At 35.4% G+C, this 27,256-nt stretch overlaps 1 protein-coding gene across 1 annotated transcript; it reads right to left on the minus strand.

The window, feature by feature from the left end:
* Positions 1-627: 627 nt before the first annotated feature.
* Positions 628-27,256, minus strand: LOC111507480 (transmembrane reductase CYB561D2). The gene is made up of 2 exons (XM_023162781.2): positions 26,622-27,256; positions 628-1,371 (listed from the first exon to the last, which is right to left on the minus strand). The coding sequence occupies exons 1-2, from the start codon at positions 26,829-26,831 to the stop codon at positions 856-858; spliced, it is 726 nt and encodes a 241-aa protein (XP_023018549.2). The 5' UTR covers positions 26,832-27,256; the 3' UTR covers positions 628-855.

Here is a 27,256-nt window from a genome sequence, read left to right on the forward strand (position 1 = left end):
CTTGCCTTATCCGGCTTTTAAGTACGAAATCTGAATAAACACTAAATTCGGTAAAGCAAGATTGTGGAAGATTCCCACATTTTTTTTGTATAAAGATGGAGAAAGAGAGTCAAAGTCATATTTTACAGTTTAATGCTGTATTGATACAATTGTTCTTTACTTTTACCAGTGAGATATTGATATTTTCAACTATAAAACTTTGATATATTTCTGGGAATTACCACTTTTCTGGTTGAACATAAATTTCAATGAGGTACGATAGTAACGAGGGTTTCTTAGAAACTGAGCAGGATCTCAAATTTTCTAAATATTTTTTTCTCAATTTTGTCAGTGGCTTTCCAATAACTGAAAATTTCGAGAAAAACTGTGTTTCTTTCAGGAAATGGACAAAATACTTTTGCTATTTCTCTCAAACAAAGTTTCATGTGACCGCAGTACTAATAAAAATTCTGATGGGGAAATTGTTACTGGAACCAACACAAATGAAAGGCTTAATCATAAGTCAGTAATATTTCGTCAGAATACTGCAACTAGTAGGTCATAAAACTAGGAACTGATATGCCAGAAAATGATCAGTTTTTCAATAGGAATTGTAGATGGAATGGAATATAGATGCTTGGAACTAGGGAGAGATAAATATTTTTATTTTATTCAAAATTATGTTGAATTCATAGATCAAAATTGCTTTAGTATATTCTTCAGATTCATTTTTTTAAAGTATATAATTACTACTTTACAGAATAACAAATTGATGTATAAGTTTTTTCAACTGAACTGTCTAAAACTATAACACGTTGAATATATATTTATTATAGTAGACTCTATTAAATTCTTAATGGGTTGGAATACAGTATATCACAATTTAAATAGTTTTCTAAAACATTTTAATAGTGGTCGTTGCAAGGTCCATATCACAGAATATAAAGTTGTAGCAAGTCCCAGAAGAAATAAATATTTGTTATTGTTAGAACTTTTGGCAAACCATTTTGTGTAAACACTTAAGACAACAGCTAGTCCTCCAAACAGGAATGCAATTGTTCCACTAGCTTGATGTATCAACTTAATAATACTTGGCTTGATATACTTTTTCAGTTCTACATCAAACAAGGCTGCTGTTCCATTTATTACGGCTGGAATGCATGCAACTAATGATATTAGTCCAAATAATGCGTGCCAACTTTTGAAGTGCTTCTTGTTAAGTCTGTTTTTATTCACTACTGCTATCAAAAATCCTATAAAAACCAGCAAAAGAGCTATTGATAATATAATCCAGTGGTATCTGAGTTTCCAGGTATGATTGAGCCGCAATTTCCTCACAACTGGATTTTCTTTGGAAATAATCAGAATTCCCTCGGTCATTAAAAGCATCCACTGAAAAATAATGAAATACAAAATTATTCCACGCTATAAAAAAATAATGAAGTGAAAATGTAAAAAATAATAGAGTATTCCGTGCAACAACTGTTCAAGTAAAAAAATATATACATCAAAAAAGTCGATGGGACAACAATAAAAATCCATGTAGCTTTTCAGGAACACCTGGTATATTCCTTAAAATCTATACAGAACCTGTTTACAAGTATTTTTGTAGTGTTGAATTAAATGTACATTCATGAATTTCGTTTTTAGAATACAAAATAACGATAAGCCTGATTAGTTGTATCCAGTCACTTGTTTAAAACATGCAACGATAACATTTGATACGTGAAGAGCAATGGGGAATGTTCTTCCTGACGAAAATCAAATAGTTTTCATAAAAGAGCTCTGAAACAACGCATTTTAAACTTATTATTTCAACTTTTTTCTTTGAAAAAATATTTAAATACTTAAAAAAGAGGAATGAAATAATGCATTCAACATTTAAAGGGATTCGTTACTATTTCATCATTTGGCAACATCGGTTATAGCTAATGATGGACAATGAATCTGTTACCTGTATGAGACAAAGATGATATATTTCAGAGGCGTGCTGTTCTGTTTACTTATGTTCCGAGTTCCGAGACATTTTGTGACATATGACATTTTGTGCACCTAACCTACCATAATCTTTATAAGTAAATAAAACAATTGTTTATGTGGCTTGTGATCTTCATGTGTGACTTCAATTGTCCCTAGTAGTTCGATAAAATACCTTGAATGTAGTTTTCATAAAAGAGCTTTAAAACAACGCATTTCAAACTTATCACTTCAACCTTTTCCTTTAAAAAATTATTTAAATACTTAAAAAAGAGGAATGAAATAAAGGAGGTTAAGTGGTAGAACAAACCTGTAGTGTGCTACACTGCAGTTTTGAACTTCGAATTTTGGATGTTATATTGTATTTCAACCAATAAAGACCATTATTATTATTATTTAAAGGGATCCATTTCTATTTCACCATTTGGCAACATCGGTTATAGATAATAAAGGACAATGAATCTGTTACATGTATGAGACAAACAAATATGACATATTTCAGAGGCGTGGTGTTTTGTTTACTTATGTTCCGAGTTCTGAGACATTCTGTGACATATGACATTTTGTGCACCTAACCTATCTTCCTCTTTATAAATAAATAACAAAACAACTGTTGTTTATGTGGCTTGTGGAGGTGGTATTGAACTATAATTTATATATTGCCCTAATTGTTGATTTATGAAGATAATTTTCCTTTTTCAAAGTAGAATATCTAGGTACGTATAAATTATTTCAACTTGATATAGGCGCTGTTGCCAATATGTGAATTAGAAACAAATCCCTTTAAAATTAAAACCCAACATTTGAAACATCAATTTGAATACTTTTCGAAGTGAATTTGAAAAACTCATGAATCAAACTCAACTTTATTTTGTTCAAACTTGCATCTGCTGTAATAACCCAAATTGAGGAACATTCCCCATTGGAATATTCGAACCAACCGATTGTGAGGAAGATACCGAGAGACAGAAGATGTGAGAGAGGGACATACAGACCGTACACAAGAAACAAAAGCCACAGAGCATGCTCAGGACCGTCTTCTGCAGTTGCAGTCAATACGAGACCAAACGCTAACTGCACCTCAGTTGGCAAATCAACTACTACATTCATTTCATATTATTGAGAGCGGCCAAACTGTGGAAAAATATACTTCAATAGTATGGACTTCACTCTAGTACAAGGCCGTAATCAGAAAATAATTTCGAAGGGGGGGGGGGTTGGTTTGGTGGAACAGTAGAAAAATATGAAATATAAAAATAAACGAAAGAAAGAAAATGGTGTTACATGGTTTTTTATCTTTCTTTGCAGCAAACAAATCAATTACTTCATCGGTGTCGATGTCAATTCTACGGTGGATTGACATTAACGCCAAACCGTTTAGTCGTTCCTGGCTTGTGGAGTTTCTTGAAAACTTTTGAGGCGTTTAAGAGAAGAGAAAGTCCTTTCAGAGGTAAATCTGGAAACAGGTAGTGTCGCCAAGATATTTAAAAGTTTGTACGCACATTGCCGTAAGGTTTTTCCATTGTGTTTCAGGGAAGTTTTTTTCAATATTCTCTTTCAAGCACTTGGTTCGTTTTGTCAAGAACTTGATAAAATGTCTAAGGGCTTTTATAATTACAATAGTATATGTAGAGTAGGGAGAGTGAGTGTAGGCCCACAGCATTTAGGCCATATGTGACCCATTGTATACCTTCTCGAGAAGTTGTCCTCTTAGGTCATCGTCCATACTGTCCTTTCCAGGAAAGTGAACAGATCACTAGGAGACATCTCCTTTATATTGGCAGGTGTAGGCCAAGATTCGCCGAACACACAATCTCTTATTGACGACAACACCGGACACTCGCATAGGACATGCCTGACAGTTTCACCTTCTGTTCACACATCCTGCATTGAGGTGTGTCCACTAGCCCCATATTATGGAGGTGTTTTCTTAGTTGACAGTAGCTAGTTAGAAATACTAAGAGTAGATTTTTCCTGGTCATCTCCAGATATTTCTTCGGCGCCAGCTTCCCAGGGTCGCCCAGGGTGATCCTGGCAAGATTGCATCCTTGGATTTCATCCCATCTCTTTAGGGATTGAGCGTGGGTGTAACGTTTGGCTAGTTCCGCAATTGTCGAAGTCATCAGGCCGTAGGTGCCACTGGGTCCTAAAATTCTTAGTCCAACCGCTTCCTTGGCTAAAGGGTTGGCAATGTCCTTTAATCCACCTCAGGATAATGTTATTATCTACCGAGGCTTTAGCTAAATCTTGGTGGCACTCTGGTACTAATCCTGAGATAACACGTTGTCTGTTCAAGGCTGATAGGGCTTGTCTGCTATCAGTGCAGATTGTTAAGTTTTTGCCAAAAATTCCTTTCCTTTTGCCAAAAATTCCTTTCCTGATTGTCTCTTTTGTGGCAATTGAGATACCAGCCAGTTCTGTTTGAACCACGCTGGTATTTTTTCCAATTCCCCACTTAATCTTTAGGCTTAGTGATCTGGAGTACATCCTACATTCTGAGCCTTCTTCAGTTTTTGAGCCGTCTGTATATATGCGTATTGCATTTGTAGCATCCGACTCTGTGTTCTGTTTTATTTGTATTTTGTAGGGTTTATTAAACACAAACCTGGGTTTAATTGCATCACTGGTTTCCTGCAGCAGAGGTTGCGCAGTGAGCGCTTCTCGCCATAGGCTCAGCCTCAATTGACCTATTCCTACTTCGAGGCATACACCAGCCGTGCGCAAACGTTCCATGGCCATTAACGCAACCTCCTTTACGTACAGGTCTAGAGGGGACAGACCAGTAATTAATTCCATTGCCGCGGTTGGTGTTGTTCTCATGGCTCCTGTTATGTTAAAACAAGTCAATCGTTGTATTTGATATAATTTTTGGATAGTCGTTGCTTGTAGAACTTTCGGGGTGGAACAATCCCCCTTGATCCCCCCTGGCTACGGCCCGGCCTCGCTCTAGTAGACTACTCCGCGTCCCCCTATTAACCCTCCGATCAGTGAAAAGGTCCGTATGGACCTTTTACAATATTTGTGAGGTCATAACTGAAACGTGTCGCTACATGTATTTCATAAAAACAACATACTGAATCTATTGAAACAGGTTTCAGCCCAATTCAATCCCCGGTTCCATTATTTCTTTTGTTCCAAGCCATTTTCGACGCAAGGTACAAGGTCCCTATGTGGAAAAAAACCGTTGAATGTGTATTTGACCCAGGTACTTGCCAATGTGAGACCATCGCTTGACGAATAAACACGTATTATTGCGCATTTGAGTTTTGTTTAATTCTTTCGAGTGTCTAATTTTGTTTCTTTGGTTAATCTTCATGTTAATAAGGTAATTTTGATTGTTTTATTTTTGTCTAGTGTATAATTCTGTGTGGTAGGTTTTATTCTGTAGAACAATGACAGATGATGAGTGGGATCTTGTGAACATGGTTCTGAGTAATAATATTACACGCTACCAGCGTTTGACTGAGGAGGAAAAACGTATCGCCGATGCGAAATGTCGGGCTTGTATGGAATCTAAAATGGGCGACAATGGTGACCCTTTTGATGACGGCGATTATGACACTGTCCTTACGTATCGGCTAGAATATGATAGGGATGTGGCCGATGTTGAAGTTGAAGGAAAGATAGAATCCTATGTCAATCAATTGCAGCCATTGCTGCTCTTCCTCAAACTGAGACTGATGCAACTCACTTTATTTCAAAAAATGGTACGAAAGGGAACAAAGATCCTCCACCAGGCAGTCGTATACGTGCTCATAACATTATCGACTACAAACAAAATAAACCAGGACCAACGAAGATGATTTATGATTCGCTTTCTCTGATCACCGAAGATATTGCTCAAATTATCATACGCGAAACGAATCACAAGGTCAACAGGTAGCCGCTACATGGAATCAAAAAAAATTTACCATGCAGAAGCAATGGAAATCATTGACTCTGAAAGAGTGTGACGCGTTCGTAGCGATTATTTTGTATACTTGGCTGATGAAATCCAACACCAAGCCTGTGACGGAACTATGGGGCTCAACTCATGCTCCAATATTCAAAGTTGCTTTATCGTTTTGTGTCAATTACAAAATTCACTTGCCAAGCACCAAATGTACATCAATACAGTAATAACATAGGATGCAAATACTATTTTTGTAATATTTTTGCGATTCGTTTTACTTTCTATCTGTCCAAATAAATCAGGAATATTTTACCTGAGTTAAAATCAATTTCCTTTTTTTTGCCATACCACTCGTATTTTACGCGTCTTACCTATCTATATCGTTCATACAACCATAAGCTACACACACATAGGCACACTTTGAAGACACCTGCATACTTATCATTCATGTGACCTCAGTATATTTTCTGAAGGTCCCTAGGGACCTTGACCCGCTCGCTGGACTGTCATCCATCGGATGGTTAACGGCCTGGCCATGGGGATCAGCGGTGCGAACGTCGAAGCGGGAGGCGAGGCGACCATTCGCGCGACACCGTTTGCAGGCCACGGGCAGTCACGTTCGCCGCCGCGACCAATAGTCCGACAGCGAAATGTCTTTATCCAATTTATCTCGATATTGCTTGGAAAGTAATAGTTTCTTGGTTCAAGACCTAACATTTGTTAGAGATTGTGGAGTACATGATTTGAATAAGAATTAGGGTGTAGATGGAGAATTCCACAAGAAATAGGAGCAATACAGATTATATCCAGAAATGTTTTTTGAGTATACCAGGATAAGTATTGAAACTTTCGATTATATTCTTATGAATATTCAACCAGAATTGGAGAAAAAATTGAATGCAAATAGAATTTTAAGTGCTGCTGAAAAATTGTTTTTGACATTAAGTTTTTTACTTACCTATCTATACATATCCATCTATATTAATCTACATTACGTATTCATCTATATATCTATTGTATATATCTATTGTATGTATTCAATTAGCTGATCATATTTTGGATAATTACCTATAGTATCCATCAGTATAAACAACTTTTCCCAAGAAAGTAATGGTCGCAAACGGATTTTTTTATAATTGAATTTATTTGGAACTATCTTTGCCCAAAATATTATCAGCTAATTAAATGTTACCCTGTATATTAATATTTCATGAAATAAAAACACTTTCAGATAATTATGTTATTTATTGCAAAATTAAATCTAAATTAAATGAAAGTAATTTTTCGTACAACTAAAACAAAAAACAACTTCTAACTTGAAATTGACGGTAGAATGAATAATGAATCTCTAACGTTTTAATCAGTCTTCCAAATAGATGGTCTAGCCAGTATTTCAGCAATAAAAGTCTCGGTGTTCATTTTTCGCGGCGAAAACAACTAAACTCGTTTGATCACTGCACTATTCGTCGCGACTGCCGCTCGATTCTGTGGCTCGCGCCGTACTGATTTATGTATTTGTTTTACTCGCCCGTCGCGCCGCAAGTCGCCCACGCGGTTGGCTTGGTACATTTCGCCGGTCGCTTCGCCGGTCGCCGTTGCGCGTGGCTTCATAAGTACATTGCTATGCGATTGTTTCAGTCGCTAGACGCTTCGCCGTTCGCACTGCGCGAATATTCGCATCGGCGAGTGTCCCATGGCCAGGCTGTAACAAGAGGTAATAGTCCCTGGGCACAAGATCACCAAAACTGTGGAATCCAGAATGGAGTTTTGTGCTGTTCAAAAACGAATCTAAATTTGCTTTTGTACCGATTCCAGAATGATTTATACCTGGAGACGCCCTGGAAACGTAGAGCGTCTTGCGGCAGTCCAGGAGGCTCCGAGGCTAATTTACAACTCATGCAGTTTAATGTTCGCCTCCACAGCAAGGATAGTGCGCAGTGGTCAGCACAGTCTCCGCTGAGCTTCGGACTACCACGAAGCTATATCGTAAATCTAATGCAAGCATGCCATGGGAAGGCCACACCACACAACATATTGATAAGGTACTCTGCTTTCATTTCACAATGATTACTTTGCTTACCATACTTTTTCATAAACTACACTTTACGATCTCATCTTCACAAACTTTATTTTCAAAAATATATCCCATATATATTCGACGTTTTGGTTGGTTTCCGGGTTTTGTCGTGGTCTTCTTTAGTTATAATCTCCAAACGTTTCGGCTGCAACTGTGTCAGTCATCTTCAGTGACGTGGTCGAAGTACTTTTCTTGAGGTGTCAACAGAAACTGAAGCTCTCATTTCTGACGTGTCATTATTGTAGTCGTTTGCTTGTAATACAGTTGTCAGGTATTTTATTTCATCGTCGATGTAACTTTCTTAACATATTCCCAAAGCTCTGTTCCCTAGGGTGCTGATGACGGTTCGTTTCTGTTTTGGAACCATTATGTAGGTATCGATCTGTGTGTGTTTTCTTCCTGTACACCTTATGGCCCAGTTGATCATCTTCCTTGATGACTGAAACATTAAGGAATGGAATTTGAAGGTTTTCTTCTAATTCCATGGTGAACTATTCTGAAGTTCTCCTTTTCCATACATACCTCAACCAGTGCTTCGGTCTTCCTAAATCATCTGAATAGCGTTCATTCAAAAATCCAGTTCACCATTAAATTAGAAGAAAACTTTCGAATCCCATTCGTTGATGTTTCAGTCATCAAGGAATGTGATCAACTAGGCCTTAAGGTGTATAGGAAGAAGACTCACACAGATCGATACCTACATAATGGATCAGAGCTTTGAGAATATGTGAAGAAAGTTACATCGACGATGAAATAAAACACCTAACAACTGTGTTACAAGCGAACGGCTACGACAGAAAAGACATAAATATGCGCTACGCGTCCAAGGGAGGAGAGAAACACCAGTGAAGATCAACTGCAAGGCACTGTCTATCTGCCATACATAGAAGGGGTCACCAACCGAGTCGGAAAAATTGTAGAGAAGGAGAAAATTAACAGTGACTTCAATTCAACAAAGAAAATATCGGAGTAACTGAGATCAGGAAAAGGCAGCAGAGATTCACTCAAATCATGCACTGTCCGACGGGGAACACAAGATCCTGTTCGAAAATACCGAGAGGCTAGTAACATCGAATCATTCAACAAGAATGTTATTTAGAAGCCATAGAAAAACACAAACACCAAGAGAACTTCAACAGAAATGAAGAGAGAGCGTATCTATCAGAGATCTGGCACACATCATTGAAAAACGCCAACACGAAACCAATTCAACCAAATAACGCGGAAAGTACGCGCAAATGCGACATTACAGAATGTGCGAGAAAAATCAGCACTAACGGGTGATTTTTTAAGAGGTATAGTATTTGATTTTCAAAATAACACAAAAAATTTGAAAACATTGATGAAATCTTTATTGAAATCGATAGAAAGATCAATATAATTTAATGTTGGAAGATGATTTCATGCAAATATTGTCAGCTGCTCCGCTTTAGATGGCCCATGCGCAAGGTTCAATTTTGGCACACTCTCTCTAACATACCGACCGGTATTTCACGTATAAATGCTTCAATATTGGCTTCCAGAGCGTCAGTCGTTGCTGGTTTATTCCTGTAGACATGAGCCTGAACATGACCCCACAAGAAATATTCCAAAGGCGTTAAGTCACACGATCTAGGCGACCAATTGACGGGCCCCGAAGGTGAGATAAACTGTTCACCGAAGGCGGCTCTTAATTGGGCCATTGTTTCGCGTGCCGTGTGGCATGTTGCACCGTCTTGTTGAAACCACATGTCAGGCATGTCCAATTCGTCCATTTTGGGCAACAAAAAGTCGTCAATCATCACACGGTAGCGCTCGCCATTCACAGTAACGTTCCGGCCATTTTCGTCTTTGAAGAAGTACGACCCGATGCTGCCACCGACCCATAATCCACACCAAACAGTAACTTTTTCGGGATGCATCGGTAGCTCTTGCAATGCTTTTGGGTGGTCTCCACTCCAGATGCGGCAATTATGCTTGATAACATATCCATTCAACCAGAAATGAGCCTCGTCGCTGAACACAATTTTTCGATAAAAATGTTGATCTTCCTCCAACTTTGCCAGCGCCCATTCACCTAATGTTAGACGTTGTGGGTCGTGTAGTTTCAATTCTTGCACCAGCTGTATCTTATAAGGTTTTACAGCCAAATCCGTTCGCAAAATTTTCCACGTAGTGGAGTAACAGAGGCCCAATTGCTGCGAACGGCGGCGAATCGACATTTCACGGTCACCACGAACACTGGCGGATACAGCCGCAATATTTTCTTCGGTCCTCACTCTACGTATGCGTGTTGGTGGTTAAATGTCCAATAATGTAAACTGGGTTCGAAATTTATTCACAAGCTTCCGAACAGCTCCCTCAGTAGGCCGACGAAACTGCCCATAAATTGGAAGAAGTGCACGATGCACTTTCTTCACCGAGCATGAATTGATAATGAAATTCAGTAATTTGCAAGCGTTGTTCATTCGTAAGTCGATTCATGGTTAAATTATAGACCAAACTGAACAAGTTTGACAATGACACAAGACACGATTCACGAGTGATCTGTCAAAAACAGTGTTGCCAAAAAGATACCAGCAAAAAAATCACTCATTATAAATGACATGGCAGAAATGAGAGCTTCAGTTTCTGTTTACACGTCAAGAAGAGTACTTTGACCACGCCACTGAAGATGACTGCCGCAGTTGCAGTCGAAACGTTTGGTGATTATACCCAAAGAAGACCATGGCAAAACACGGAAACCAACCAAAGCATTGACGCCAGCCTTGAAAGCTTACATTCCTCTATATGTGACATGTTTCGCTATCACAGTAGCTTTTTCGTAGTGAATGAAAAAACTGAAAATAATTTTTATTAAATACTCTAATTTTTATATACCCTACGTAATCATAAGTGAAATATATTTACTCAGATACTCATTCGATCATAATTACCTAAAACATATACTCAACTAATTAAGGTACATCCTCAAATTATGATTAGAGAGCAAGGTGTAGTTTATGAAATTACTATGGATCTTCATCAGGTAAAGGCCGAATAAAGCCGGAATAACATTATTATGTTGTGGTGTATTGTGATGCTCTCTGACGTGACGGCGAGTGTGCAGACTATTCTGTCATGTCGGGTCGCGCTCTGACGTTATTTCGAGTCAATACAGTGGTGGCCTTTGGACTCGACGCATGCGAGCATCTACAATATTTTCCTCCGATTCGGATAAAGTTAAGTTCACTTAAAAAGAAAAGAAAGAAGAGAAATTATTGGGTTCATCCAGTAAATGATCTTAGAGGTAGTCGAAGCGAATATCATTTTCTAGTGAAAGAACTAGAGTGAGATGAAGAAACATTTCATCAATATTTCAGGATGTCAAAAAATCAATTTGAGATATCATTCCATGCACACCCAATTTCGTCGATCTATTGGAACAAAAGAAAGGCTTGCTCTTTGCATTTTGGACTATACAACACTTCGTATTTTCTATCAAGTTCGATACATTCATCCGAAATCTTGTGCACAAATGAATGCAAACTATTCTCTAGCTAGTTAATGCGTCAGATTAGAAATATACTAGTGCACACTGCACTTTAGTAGTATACTGAATGTATGGATACGATATACTTGTGGCGCGTCACGACACAATAATATAATTCCGGCTTAAATCAAAAAATTAAATTGTTTTGTTGAAAAGGGGCAAGTTATATTCTTGAAAAAAATTCCTAGATTTTTTGTGTTTAGTTAAACGACTTATGAAAATTATATCATAAATAGTCAAAGTTATGAATGAAGAACAAAGATTGTATTAATCAGGGTTATAAAGAAACCTCCGCAATTGCGGAGCCTCAGCGCTGCACAGCTGCCAAACTTTTGATGAGTCTAATTCATCAGTAACTTGTATTTATTAATTTTATTAAAAAATGAATTGACCGGAAATTTTATTATATACTAAGCTTTGTTAAATTCGCCAACCTAAAATACTCCAGTCGAGGCATTTTTCACCAATAAGTTAGGTTTTCATATATATTTTTTGAGAAGGTAGTTTGTGACTAAAAGTAATACACATCAATATTAGCAAAATATTACAATTAAATAGTTTGTGATTGTGGGGTTGCCAATCAGCTGTCACAACAAATTCGTGTCGTAGCTGTCATACAACTTCCATATCTGTATAATCTTTAGTTACGATCTTACGCACTTTTTGTGAGTCTCATTCACAGTTGATCGAATACGCCTATCAAATGATGTATGTGTATGTCTTGCCTATCTACAGAATTGATATTCAAGCACTAATAACACTAAAATGTGTTCTATTCTGATATATTTCAATTTTTACCTGGCTCCATTTTATATTGTTACGTTTTTCCTCGTGGGTTGATCAATATTTGACTACACTGAATAATCAAACTCAACTTTATTTCGCTTTACATACAACAAACATTTCAACTAAAAAAATTCAACTATTATTTGAATGTCTATCGCCTTACTGGATCACTTCGCGTACCGCATTGTAACGTCCACTTGACTGTGTACTTGACTGTCTCAATATGCCCGCCGCTAGCGTTTAAATATCGTAATCGAACATCGTAGAACTTTCGCCGAAGTTCTTTGCTGCTTCTCGAGCGTCAAGGAATATTGGGCATTCCCGCGCTCTTAGCTATGTCACGTTTGGTTTATGGTTACCTATGGCGGCCAGCGTTACTTTCTTTCGGGCATGATCTACAGCACTACCCCCTTCCCTGAGGTTGTTCGCCCCGAACAACATTCCAAGAGGGGACATCACGACCCATGTAAGGACTCAGCGTCTCTATAGGGTCAACTTTAGGCTTGCTTCTGGGTGACAATTGGATTCTGTACACCAGATCGTTTATCTTTTTGGTTACCAAGTAAAGTTCTTGCCATGGTCTCTGCAACTTGGGGCACAAACCTTTCCAACATAGGGGTTGGTAGAGCCACACTGCATCGCCCTCCTTGAAGCTCACTGGCTGCGACTTTTTGTTAAATCTTATTTTCATCCTATCGCTGGAAAGCTATAATTTGGTCCTGGCAAATTCGTATACAATTTCCAGTGTCTCCTTCAGGTCATTCACATACTCTGAATGAAGTACCTCTTGAGATTCATCGAAAGGACTGCCATACAATACATCTATCGGAAGCTTCAGTTCCCTACCAGTTAACAACATGGATGGTGTATAACCTGTCGCGTCATATTGGGAGCTCCTACATGCCAACAGAAAAAGAGGAATCAATTTATCTCAGACTCTTTAGTTTTCGGAGACAAACATCGAGAGGTAGTTATTGATGGTGCGATTATGCCTCTCAACCATTCCATCTTTCCTCAACTTTCCTCTTTGCCTTGTCTTCGGACCCTTTCTCGAAGAGCACAGGTCACAGCGCTTACACCACTCTTCCATGTCACGATGGGAATTAACCCAATAGTACCTCTCACGCACTCTCGCTATAGTTCTATTTACTCCAAAATGCCCTCCAGTGCGACCATCGTGAAGCTTTTTGAGGATACTCGAGATACACGTCTTAGGAAGAATCATCTGGAATATGTGGGTTATTCCATCCGTGCTTTCCCATTTCCGAGTGAGTAGGTCATCTCGAATGCTCATAGAGTCCTATTCGTGCCAGTGACCTTTTTCCTGCTGGCTGTACCCTTGAACATCAACATCACTTACAAACCGAACACGAAATTAACACAAAAAATAAAGAGCCATGAAAAATAAGAAGACAAAAACCTAAACGGAGTGTACAGCATACAATGCCCAGACAGCAACAAATTCTATATCGGCCAAACCAAGAAAAAACTGATCCAAAGATACGACGAGGACAAAAAATCATACATAAACCCAATTACATATAAATCAAACCTCGCAACACACGCCATACAAAACAGACATAACTTTCTCCCACCAGAAACATCAAACTCATAAAACAAGTCAATAAAGGAAACCGTATGGACATCTGGGAAAACGTAAACATCCATAAATTCGAAAGTAATAATTCACTTATCCAGGAACAAATACAAATCAAAACACAGCAAGACCTAACATTCAATAAACTACACAATACAATACACATTCCTAGCAACAAACTAGAGAAACCCAACACAAAGGATATTACCTGATGTAACCCAAATACAGGCAAATTCAAAGAGACATCCGGAAGACAGGAGAGAACAAATACCTGCATTGAAGCGTTCTTACCATATAAAAGAACAAACAAGAAAATGAAACGTTCAGTGTGTGTGTTTATTGTCAATCTTATGAGATATTTGAATTTATTGTAAACCCGATGAGTGGGGGTAGATATTTTTTGTCTTCAAGCGTGCAAAATTACACCAACAGAAGGATTGGACATTATTATTGGCATAAGGCCCTTAGTGGAAAATAGACTGCAGACTAAAGAACAATCTGACCTAAAAAACCTAAGTAAAATATTAATAAAAACTATTGAAATGTTGATTTTATGCTGAAATTTCCTTTTTTGATATGATCTTCAATTTTTTATTATAAAGTATATTCTTTTTGATCAGTGTGAAAGCAGCCACGAGTTCTAGCCATGGATTTGTCGATGCGAAGCGGGAGATCCGATAAATAATCAGCGGCTCCCATAATACGGAACAAATTAATGGCCAGCCATGAATTTACTGAACAACCTGAAATGTATGCGATTGAAAACAAGTATAACAATAAATCCTCCATATCAAAAATTGTCGAGAATATCAAGTCATTAGAAATTGTTGGAATATATACATATGAGTATATCCATGACTCATCAAATCCATAACTTATTAAAATATTTCGTGGATGGAGATTTTTTTGGAAATGCATCCAATTCAGCATACAGAATAAGACCCTTATGTCAAAATATTTTGTCGGGCAGAAAATCAACCCCCACCCCGAATTGAATAATTTTCAAAGAAAGATCCATAACTCTTTCAAATATGGTTTGAATTGGGATTTTTTTCTTTGAATGTATTCATTTTAGCGTACTTAAAAAGAACCCTATGTCAAAATATTTTGTCGGGCAGAAAATCGACCCCCACTCCGAATAAAATAATTTTCAAAGAAAAATCCATACCTCTTTCGATTCTTTTTCGGAAGGGAATTTTTTCCTTGAAGTGTATTCATTTCAGCGTCCAATAACCATTTCGTATTTGATAAACATTGAATTACGCTGTTCATGAAACAGGTGTTACCAATATTTTTTAAATCATTTAACTCAAAGGTTTTGACTGAAGAATTTATCACTGAACAATCCGAAATATCTTTGAAACCCATTTGAGAATTTTGCTGAGAGAAAGTATCCTTTCCATTTGCTTCTATTTTAATTTCATAAAATGGTTTCTTATTACCTCTCGTTTCTTTATGAAATTGGTTTTCAGGAAAGTAAATTTCATCAAGTTTTTTGGAATCAGGGAGAGTACCGAAAAACGAAGCTGCATTTCCTCTTTGGATGGCTATACTAATTTTCTGAATGAGAAAAGATGTGGCTCTTGATTCGAGGGTTTCATCGGTTACCTTTTTTCCAATTTCATTGATGAAAGATAAGGCTTCATAGCCAAAAACACCAAACGTTTCAAAAGCTATTGGGCGAAAGATATAATTATTTCCCAAATTCTGATATTTCCGTAGTTTGGAACTTTCTCCTAAAGAAGCAGCAGCACCGGCTTTCGAAGAAGTAGCAGGAAGATGGCAAGTTGCTAATGTATCTACACAAGTCCCAAACAACAGATTTACCATTTTTCCATGGAACAAGTGTCATACCATCCGGCCGTTTTTCGTCGTCTCGACTTGTGCCTATGGGTTCTAAAATCGCAGGAATTTTTGCTGAAGTTAAAGCCCTTTTGATTAGATCATTAATTGCATAATGGCGAGATAAACGACCAGCGCTAAAACGACAGCTCAACCCATGAGTACCTGATTCATCCACAAATGCACCACATTTACAAATGTGTTGAACACACAGTGGTGTACCAAGTCGAAATCCGATGGCAAGTCTGAAAGAGTCGTCATCCAATAGAGTCCCAAGTGATGCTACAGGAACAGCATTTAACCAAGCACCAGATTCTTGCACAGTTACTGCGAGAAGACGAGCCTTATTTTTTGAAGTGTCAGAAGCTGTCTTCAGTAAAATACTAGTTGCTTGATCTAGTAATGGTTTATCCCATGCCCTCTGGTTTTTCATGTCTTCAATTTTTATTGTTTGGCCAGTTCTAGATTCCCAACGAGATTTTCCCCTATCAAAAACACAATCACGATATTGGCTTTGGGTATTGTAAGATTATTTCTATCAGATCGGAAACACTGCAAAATGAGGACAGAAATTATGGCAGAGCGAGTGAAGTGGCTGAACGAATTCCTAATCCTCCTCTAGAAACTGGAAGTGATGCCTGTAACAAGTTTCGTCTTCGATACGGTTATTAGTAATGAGTTCCAGCATCCTTCTTAATTCGTCATCGATATTTTGTAATCCCTGTTCGTCATGCCAAGTAGGGCTGCACCTCAAAATATACGATAATTTTGGAATGGCTAATGAATTTTTCAATAAATGGAATGCGACATGTGTTGGTAAAATAGATAAACGTCCTGACATGACACGAAGTGATTGTAATTTTTCTTGCAAACAAAATTTTAAGGCATCATCAGATAATGGGGCACCAAGAAGAAACCAATTGGGTTTTTCAATCACTCGTATACCAGGAGCTATTAGGTTAAATTGATCGATGATGTTAGGGTCCTGTTTATCCAGAAAAATGAGTTCGCATTTCTCGAAATTTAGTTCAAGTCCCAGGTCTTTCGAATGACTTATTGTGTAACGAAAATTTTCTAATACCACATTTGCTTTGTCACCAATTGAACCATCATCCAGATACCAGCCGTTGAATTCAGTGGATATTTTAGTTATAATATGATGAATAGAAAGACAGAATAATAGTGGTCCAAGTGGATCTCCCTGCTGTACCTACTCCTTGTTCGGACATTATAATTTCGTTACCAAATATTAAGAAAGACTGTAACATTGTTCAATAAAAGGATATATGTCTGGTATGACGTTAGCCACCGAATGTAACATGAAATTCCTGTCTATAGTATTGAATGCATTCTTAAAATCAAGTTTCAGAAAAACTTTTTCAACTGGGTTAGGGTTTTGATTAATATAACATCGGGCAGCATGGACTACTGCCTCGCAACCACCATTTGTTTCGAATCCAAATTGTTGGGGACGAAATAGATTTCCAAGACTTTCTCGTAAATTGAAACAAGCAAGTTTCGCTACTAAACGTCGATAAAAATTTCCAACAGCTATAGGACGTAGACCGCCAGTCTTTTTCTTGAACGCACATAAAGAAGCACCATATAAAATAGGACGTATGTCTTGATTGACATTTCCAGAAAGAAGCATATTGGAAAGGTTCGTTAAAGAATTCAAAAAATGTTCGCCACAACTACCGGAACTATAGCTTAGCATATCTTGAATATGGGACGGTCGCAATGAATCAAGACCTCCACAAGAACCGGTGCGAAAAGATCTCACTGCTCTGAGAACATCTACAAGCGTAGACTTCCAGAGGACTATGAGAAGTTGTGTATTGTCCAGAATTGTATAATATTTTAGAAGCAGGAAGTTTACTTCGTAATTCTTCCAATGTTGCAGCATCAAATTCAGCAGGACTATCAGTAGAACAGAGAAATCTAACAGCTGCTGTTATATCACCGTCAGAAACTTTCGAGAGTACTTGTTTTTTGAGGATGTCATTATAATTTGTATGTTTATTCGAAATTTTGGCATAACAATTAGTCGATCTCGTAATGTTATTATTGAAACTATTCAAATTTTTCTTCACTATTGTTGTGATTGAAATGTTTCGATTATCTTTAGTTCTCTGAATACTAAAACTTTTATAAGCAAACATGAGCAAATTTTTCCAAGCAGTGAAGGAATTCCTGGATACACATTCGTTAATTAATTTTGTGAGGGTAATTGCAGAGAGTAACCTTGCAGCCTTCAGAATACGTTTAATAATATGTATATTTCTTCTCAAATTAGATAAATGGATATGAAATGGAACTTCTTTGTTTCCAGGATCAAATTCTTCTTCGAAATCATTATCGGGATTGGAATTTTTATAGGAACTTGTAGTATCGATTGATTTAGAATGCACTTTTCGCATGTGGATTTTCAATCCTCGTATTTTGAAAAATTTTCCACATATTAAACATTCTGCTCTACCAGCTGATTGTTTTTCTTCTTCTGTCATCAAATATAGATCAAATTGGTTTGATTTATCGTGATCGGAGTCTTTTAATTCCTATGTGACTTTCTTGTATCGTCCAAAACTTGAATGTTTTATTATGTATTTTTATCAGAAAATTATTTTATTCGGGGGTTGATTTTCTGCCCGACAAAATATTTTGACATAAGGGTCCTTTTTAAGTACGCTAAAATGAATACATTCAAAGAAAAAAATCCCAATTCAAACAATATTTGAAAGAGTTATGGATTTTTCTTTGAAAATAATTTAATTCGGGGTGGGGGTTGATTTTCTTCCCGACAAAATATTTTGACATAGGGGTCTTTTCGAGTGCGCTGAAATGGATACATTCAAAGAAAAAAATCCCAATTCAAACAATATTTGAAAGAGTTATGGATTTTTCTTTGAAAATTATTTAATTCGGGGTAGGGGTTGATTTTCTGCCCGACAAAATATTTTGACATAGGGTTCTTTTTAAGTACGCTAAAATGAATACATTCATAGAGAGAATAACAAATTCAAACAGTATTTCAAAGAGCTATGGATTTTTTTCAGAAAATTATTTTATTCGGGGTGGGGGTTGATTTTCTGCCTGACAAAATATTTTGACATATGGGTCTTCTCAAGTACGCTAAAATCAATACATTCACAGAAAAAAATCGCAATCCAAACAATATTTGAAAGAGTTATGGATCTTTCTTTGAAAATTATTTATTTCGGGGTGGGGGTTGATTTTCTGCCCGACAAAATATTTTGACATAAGGTTCTTTTCAAGTACGCTAAAATGAATACATTCAAAGAAAAAATCCCAATTCAAACAATATTTGAAAGAGTTATGGATTTTTCTTTGCCCGACAAAATATTTTGACATAGGGTCCTTTTTAAGTACGCTAAAATGAATACATTCAAAGAAAAAAATCCCAATTCAAACAATATTTGAAAGAGTTATGGATTTTTCTTTGAAAATTATTTAATTCGGGGTGGGGGTTGATTTTCTGCCCGACAAAATATTTTGACATAGGGGTCTTTTCGAGTGCGCTGAAATGGATACATTCAAATAAAAAAATCCCAATTCAAACAATATTTGACACGAGTTATGGATTTTTTTTGAAAATTTTTTTTGATCGGGGTGGGGGTTGATTTTCTGCTCGACAAAATATTTTGACATAGGGTTCTTTTCAAGTACGCTAAAATGAATACATTCAAAGAAAAAAATCCCAATTCAAACAATATTTGAAAGAGTTATGGATTTTTCTTTGAAAATTATTTAATTCGGGGTGGGGGTTGATTTTCTGCCCGACAAAATATTTTGACATAGGGGTCTTTTCGAGTGCGCTGAAATGGATACATTCAAATAAAAAAATCCCAATTCAAACAATATTTGACACGAGTTATGGATTTTTTTTTGAAAATTTTTTTTGATCGGGGTGGGGGTTGATTTTCTGCTCGACAAAATATTTTGACATAGGGTTCTTTTCAAGTACGCTAAAATGAATACAATCAAAGAAAAAAATCCCAATTCAAACAATATTTGAAAGAGTTATGGATTTTTCTTTGAAAATTATTTATTTCGGGGTGGGGGTTGATTTTCTGCCCGACAAAATATTTTGACATAGGGGTCTTTTCGAGTGCGCTGAAATGGATACATTCAAATAAAAAAATCCCAATTCAAACAATATTTGAAAGAGTTATGGATTTTTCTTTGAAAATTATTTTATTCGGGGTGGGGGGTTGATTTTCTGCCCGACAAAATATTTTGACATAGCGGTCTTTTCGAGTGCGCTAAAATGGATACATTCAAAGAAAAAAATCCCAATTCAAACAATATTTGAAAGAGTTATGGATTTTTCTTTGAAAATCATTTAATTCGGGGTGGGGGTTGATTTTCTGCCCGACAAAATATTTTGACATAGGGGTCTTTTCGAGTGCGCTGAAATGGATACATTCAAATAAAAAAATCCCAATTCAAACAATATTTGACACGAGTTATGGATTTTTTTTTGAAAATTTTTTTTGATCGGGGTGGGGGTTGATTTTCTGCTCGACAAAATATTTTGACATAGGGTTCTTTTCAAGTACGCTAAAATGAATACATTCAAAGAAAAAAATCCCAATTCAAACAATATTTGAAAGAGTTATGGATTTTTCTTTGAAAATTATTTAATTCCGGGTGGGGGTTGATTTTCTGCCCGACAAAATATTTTGACATAGGGGTCTTTTCGAGTGCGCTGAAATGGATACATTCAAATAAAAAAATCCCAATTCAAACAATATTTGAAAGAGTTATGGATTTTTCTTTGAAAATTATTTTATTCGGGGTGGGGGGTTGATTTTCTGCCCGACAAAATATTTTGACATAGGGTTCTTTTCAAGTACGCTAAAATGAATACATTCAAAGAAAAAAATCCCAATTCAAACAATATTTGAAAGAGTTATGGATTTTTCTTTGAAAATTATTTAATTCCGGGTGGGGGTTGATTTTCTGCCCGACAAAATATTTTGACATAGGGGTCTTTTCGAGTGCGCTGAAATGGATACATTCAAATAAAAAAATCCCAATTCAAACAATATTTGAAAGAGTTATGGATTTTTCTTTGAAAATTATTTTATTCGGGGTGGGGGGTTGATTTTCTGCCCGACAAAATATTTTGACATAGCGGTCTTTTCGAGTGCGCTAAAATGGATACATTCAAAGAAAAAAATCCCAATTCAAACAATATTTGAAAGAGTTATGGATTTTTCTTTGAAAATCATTTAATTCGGGGTGGGGGTTGATTTTCTCCCCGACAAAATATTTTGGCATATGGGTCTTCTCAAGTACGCTAAAATCAATACATTCACAGAAAAAAATCGCAATCCAAACAATATTTGAAAGAGTTATGGATCTTTCTTTGAAAATTATTTATTTCGTGGTGGGGGTTGATTTTCTGCCCGAAAAAATATTTTGCCATAAGAGTCTTATTCTGTATGCTGAATGCATTTCCAAAAAAATCTCCATCCACGAAATATTTTAATAAGTTATGGATTTGATGAATCATGGATTTTCTTTAAACTTATATGTATATATTCCAACAATTTCTAATGAGTTGATATTCTCGACAATTTTTGATATGCAGGATTTATTTTTATAGTTGTTTTTAATCACATACATTTCAGGTTGTTCAGTAAATTCATGGCTGGCCATTAATTTGTTCCGTATTTTGGGAGCCGCTGATTATCGGATCTCTCGCTTCGCATCGACAAATCCATGGCTAGAACTCGGGCCTGTTTTCACACTGATTTCTTTTTGAATGTTGAAAAGAGTTGGTGCGTTGTTTTCAGTCATTAATTGCTTCTCAACTTTGCTATCTATTTTCTTCACTGAATATCAAGCACAATATGAATACAAAATATAAAATTTTGTAGAAGTCTGCAGTAAACAAACATTATTTATTGATTTGAAAATTGTAAGTTCTGCAAAACACTAATATAGTTGATAATAATGGCACTAGGCATTAAATCTGCAACCATTCAAGAGTTTTAATATTTGTCTTTTACATTCATTTCAAAAAATTTAACAAGTTATGCAAATGAGCCATACTCATAGCAAAACAGTTTATTATGTTTACATCTATTAGAATAATTCATTTTATTTATCAATGCTACCATTCGCGATACAAATGAACTGCAAAATATTTACAAAATTTTCTCAAGTTGGCTGCAATTGAATAAAATGATGTTTACACGGAATCCTGAAACAGCATTATTAACAATGGATTTCACCGAAAACAACACGCCATTTTCGTTGAACGTTATCAAACTGGTTTGAGAATGCCAAACCTGTTGAAAAGCCGATTGGAATTATGAAACTGACGATTTTTTATTTTTAGTTTGTTATTTAATAATATAAGCAATTCGTCAACTGTGTATGGAGTCAAATACATCGTGTGAGGATTGAAATCTACTAATTTTTCAAATTCACTGTTTGTAGAGCGTATCTGATTCACCAACTTAGTTGGAGTGTTGATAAAAAAAGTATTAAATAGGGAAGAGATAGTTTCTGGGTCTTCTATCAGCTGGTCATCCAACCTAATATTTATGTCCATTGTATGTTCTATGTTTATTTGTTAGTTCAGATACCACATTCCATGAGGCACGGCTCTTATTAGGGGCTTCATATATCTTATCTTGGTAATATTTTTTCTTTTTTTTTAATTAAGGCTTGGTGTTTTCTCTTTGCCTCTTATAAACTGGCAAAAAAGTTGAATATGTATTTTTTAAAGTGAACAAGTCTCTCAATGATGTACCAGAATGTACGATTGAATCATCTACCCATTTCTTACTATTGTCCTTGTGATAAAATCTTTTTTCAGGAAAATTCGAATTAAAATGGTTGAGTAAAATTTCATAAAAATAGTTGAAAGCTTCATTAAAATCTGTAATTCAGTAAACATGTTCATAAATCAAGCAGTTTTCAAAATTTATGATGTTACTTTCATTGAAGTTTCTCTTTATTTCACTTTTGACGTGAATGACTTTATCGTTATTCAAAGTATCCAGCTCTGAAAGTGCTATTCTATGATCAGAAATATTGTTGTCTCTATTGCAAGGGAAATAAAGATTTTGGCTTTCTATTTCTCCATCTTTATAAAAAAATGTGGGAATCTTCCATAGAAAGTAACGTTACTTCTTTTTATGATCTACACATTTTTGTAAAGAGTTTATTTTGGAATAATTTGCTTTATTCTTTTTTTTGAAAGATTCCCACATTTTTTTGTATAAAGATGGAGAAGTAGAAAGCCAGAATCTATTTTTTCCAAAAATGAAATTCTCCTAAGACCATATCCCTTTCAGTTCAAACCTACTGCAAGTGGTGTAATAATTCAGTGACCTTAGAATTTTATGATTCTGATTTTTGGCAAAGCAGTCACTCTATACTTTGTGCATGAATTCGTTTTGTTCAAAAAAAAAATTATAAATTTTGTAAACCCCAGATTTCGAGTATTTTTGGAAAATGTCATAAGAATATTATTATTACTAAATAATTATACCAACGCCAAACAATCCACTGAGTTGTTAGCCCGATTTTTTAATAATAACAATAATTCTTTATTTCCAGTAGGATAATAAAATTGTGTAGGAAGTGTCAAACAATACAAATTAAAAAAGAAAAGAAAAGAGGAAGACACGCTCAGGCTCTAAAACTAAGATGACTATGCATTATTCGAAGAATTCGTGCAAAGCATAAAAACATTTTTCTAATAAATATATTTTTTTTTAATGATTTTTTGAACAGAGAAAAACTATTCAAGACCTTTAAATAATCTGGAAGGTGATTATATATCTTTGGACTAATGTATTCTGGTCCACATGATGTTACTTTGAATCTAGCTAATGGCAAGTGAAAATGTTGGTGAAGTTTTAGATTTGTTGTAAATCTTGATTTATTTTTGAACACATACATACACAGTTCAAAAATATAAACTGATGTTAAAGTTAAAACACCGTACTCATTAAAAAGTGCCTTGCATGATTCTCTATTAGAAAAATTTGCTATGCACTTCAGAGTTCGCTTTTGTGCTATAAAAACATTTCCTGCTGAGGTAGAACCACCCCAGAAACAGATACCATACTTAAGTCTTCATTCTACTTGAGCATAATATATATTTAGCAACTGACTCTTTGTCAAAACTGTTCGATAATTGATGAAGAGAAACTTCAATGAATTAGGTTTTGATATTAATTGTTGACAGTCGCCTTTCCAATCAAGGAACTCATCTAAAATGATTCCCAAGAATCTTACATTGTGATCAGTATTTGTTAGGGTCACATTGTTCACCATGAAATGTATGTTTTCCACTTGGTTTTGCCAGTTGTGAATACGAATAAAATATGTTTTGTCTGCATTGAAAAATAAATCGTTGTTATTGAAATAATTTGATATCCGCCTTACTATTCTGGCAAAAATTGGTTTGTAATTCTTTTGTATCCGATGCAGATATAACTAGCGAAAAGTCATCTGCATAATGACCTTCAGTAACTACTGATTCAATGTTATTTAAATAGAGTACAAACAGTAGAGGATCCATTATTGAATCCTGTGGCACTACCATAATTAGATTCAGATATTCGGAATTGACTCTATAGATGTCATTTCTTCTCTCAACTTGAACTGACACATATTGTTTTCTATTTTCCAGAAATGATGTCAACCAACTGAGAGACATCCCTCTTATACCATACATTTCTAATTTTGAAATAAGTTTTTTATGATTAACGCAGTCAAATGCTCTACTTAAATCATCAAAGATCACGGCTGGGCATTCTCCTCCATTTACATATTCTAGGATTTTGTTTAATAATGAAAACATTGCTGTATTTATTGATTTTTCGGAATGAAATCCATGTTGCATTTGACATAATTTGGAATGTTTATTTAAAAATGAACAGAAGCGTGCAAGAAAAGTGTATTCAAAAACTTTAGACAATCCACAGGGGACTGTAATAGGGCGATAATTTTCCATTGACGTTGGATTCTTTTTTTTTAAAAATGGGTATAATTTTTCCAGTTTTTAAATGATTTGGAAAAACACCTACTGTAAATGACATATTAATCAAATGCGTCAAAGGCGCAATAATTACAGGAAAAACTCTTTTTAATATGAACATATGTATTTCATCTGGACCTGATGATTTTTTATTTTTTAGTGTTATTTAATAGTATAAACAATTCGTCGCCTGTGTATGGAGTCAAATACATCGTGTGAGGATTGAAATTTACTAATTTTTCAAATTCACTGTTTGTAGAGCGTATTTGATTCACCAACTTAGTTGGAGTGTTGATAAAAAAAGTATTAAATAAGGAAGAGATAGTTTCTGGGTCTTCTATCAGCTGGTCATCCAACCTAATATTTATGTCATTGTATGGTTCTATGTTTATTTGTTAATTCAGATACCACATTCCATGAGGCACGGCTCTTATTAGGGGCTTCATATATCTTATCTTGGTAATATTTTTTCTTTTTTTTTTTAACTAAGGTTTGGTTGGTTTGTTTGGCAAAAAAGTTGAATATGTATTTTTTAAAGTAACCAAGTCTCTCAATGATGTACCAGAATGTATGATTGAATCATCTACCCATCTCTTATTATTGTCCTTGTAATAAAATCTTTTTTCAGAAAAATTTTAATTAAAATGGTTGAGTAAAATTTCATAAAAATAGTTGAAAGCTCCATTAAAATCTGTAATTCTGTAAACATTTTCCCACTGTTCATGAATCAAGGAGTTTTCAAAATTTATTATGTTACTTTCATTGAAGTTTCTCTTTATTTCACTTATGATGTAAATGACTTCATCGTTATTCAAAGTATCCAGCTCTAAAAGTGCTATTCTATGATCAGAAAGATTGTTGTCTAAAATACAAGTAAATACCACCATTAGAAAAATTTATAAAAATCTGATCGATTATTGATGATGTGGTATCCGTTACTCGGGTAGGCCATCCTATTAACGGAATTAAATTAAGACAAGATAAAACCGTACACAATGATTTATAGTTTTCGTTTGTATATATGTCAAAGTTAAAATCACCGCGGAGTATAAAATGGATTCTGAGTTTGTACAGACAGTCTAACATCTCAGAAATCTTATCTAAAATTAAATTAGCATCTCCACTAGGAGCTCTATAACAGTTTAAAATAATATTTGTGCCATGTTTTGTTTTAAAGGAAGCGGCACAAATTTCAAAGTGTTGTTCGACACAAAATTTCGATACATCTATGGATTTCATTTCAAAACTGTGATGGGTCCATATGCTAACTCCTCCACAGCGCATAGTTGGTCTGCAGTAGAAACTAGTTAGTTTATAACCTTCAATATGTGAGCAATTTAATTGATCATATTTTGCAAATTTGCAAATCTTTTGCTTTTTGTATAGAGTGAAAATAGCATTTTCATCACAATTTTTATGCAAATAGGATTGCAAATTATTGAAAATGCAGGTTTTTGCAACTATATGATATTTCGAAACATACTTTCAGGAAAAAACAAATTAAAGTAAAAAAACATTAAATTAAACACAAAAAAAAACAAGAGGTGGAAGTAGAAAGTTTGATTGTTACTGATATGCCATATTCGGTTTATCTTTTTGTACTGTCCTGGAACAGTCAATGATAATTGCACAGTTACTTTGCGAGAGTCCACTTTCAATAAGCAGCTGTGAACCATTCTGAAATTGTTTCTACGAACCTGTTTACATGGGTTACAAATTTATTGAAAGATAGAACTTTATTTTGCGTTCTAATGTGACAACTCATTTCATCCTGATTTCCAAAACCTTTCTGTTTCAGTAGTTTCCCAGTTTGCAATTAAATTTAATCAAGTATCACAATGATAGGAAATGAAATTACTGCAACTACAGAAATCAGAGAAATTCTGATAAAAGGCTTCTAAAGTATGAAATTGAAATATTTTATGAACTCACCCCTAATGATAACAACAGAGGATGCCAGGTAAAGAATTCGAAAGGTCTCACAAAACAAAGATAACAAATAAGTATGAAATAGAAAACAACACAAATGTGAGCTATAACTGTTAAATCATCTTTTAAACCAGGAGGGGGAGGTTTTCTTCTTGGTTTTTCAGGTTTCAGCTCTAGCGAAGGAATGTTTGGTTCAACATCTACCTTTTCCATATCCAAGCTCTTGCCTAAGACTACCTACTTCAATTTATCAAATTAAATCTTATAGATTTGGTTCCACTTCACAGATTACAATCACTTTTTAAACTATTCCAATTCGTTCAGATTCAAAAGGTGAGTTGTGTAATTCCATTTAAGCAATGAACAATCAAGATACTATCACAATCACGATAAATCGGGCAAGGTTAAATACGAGTGTATTAGTATTCTCATGAAAATTTGTTTAGATAAAAACATGTCATTAAAATTATTCGAGAAAGTTCGTCATGAAGAATTCTTAGAATCAGATGCTGGTTAAAATCGACTATGTAAATTTTAGGATTTCCCCTTTTACTTTTTCCAAGTTTTGCTATTTTTTAACAAAAACGTGAAAAACCGCGAAGAGGGAACATGTAAACAAACATGTTCCACGTGTTACA

This window comes from Leptinotarsa decemlineata, unplaced genomic scaffold (assembly GCF_025532065.1).
Source record: "Leptinotarsa decemlineata unplaced genomic scaffold, Ldec_3_MD MMD2_P_RNA_scaffold_4, whole genome shotgun sequence".
NCBI classification, from domain to species: Eukaryota; Metazoa; Arthropoda; class Insecta; order Coleoptera; family Chrysomelidae; genus Leptinotarsa; species Leptinotarsa decemlineata.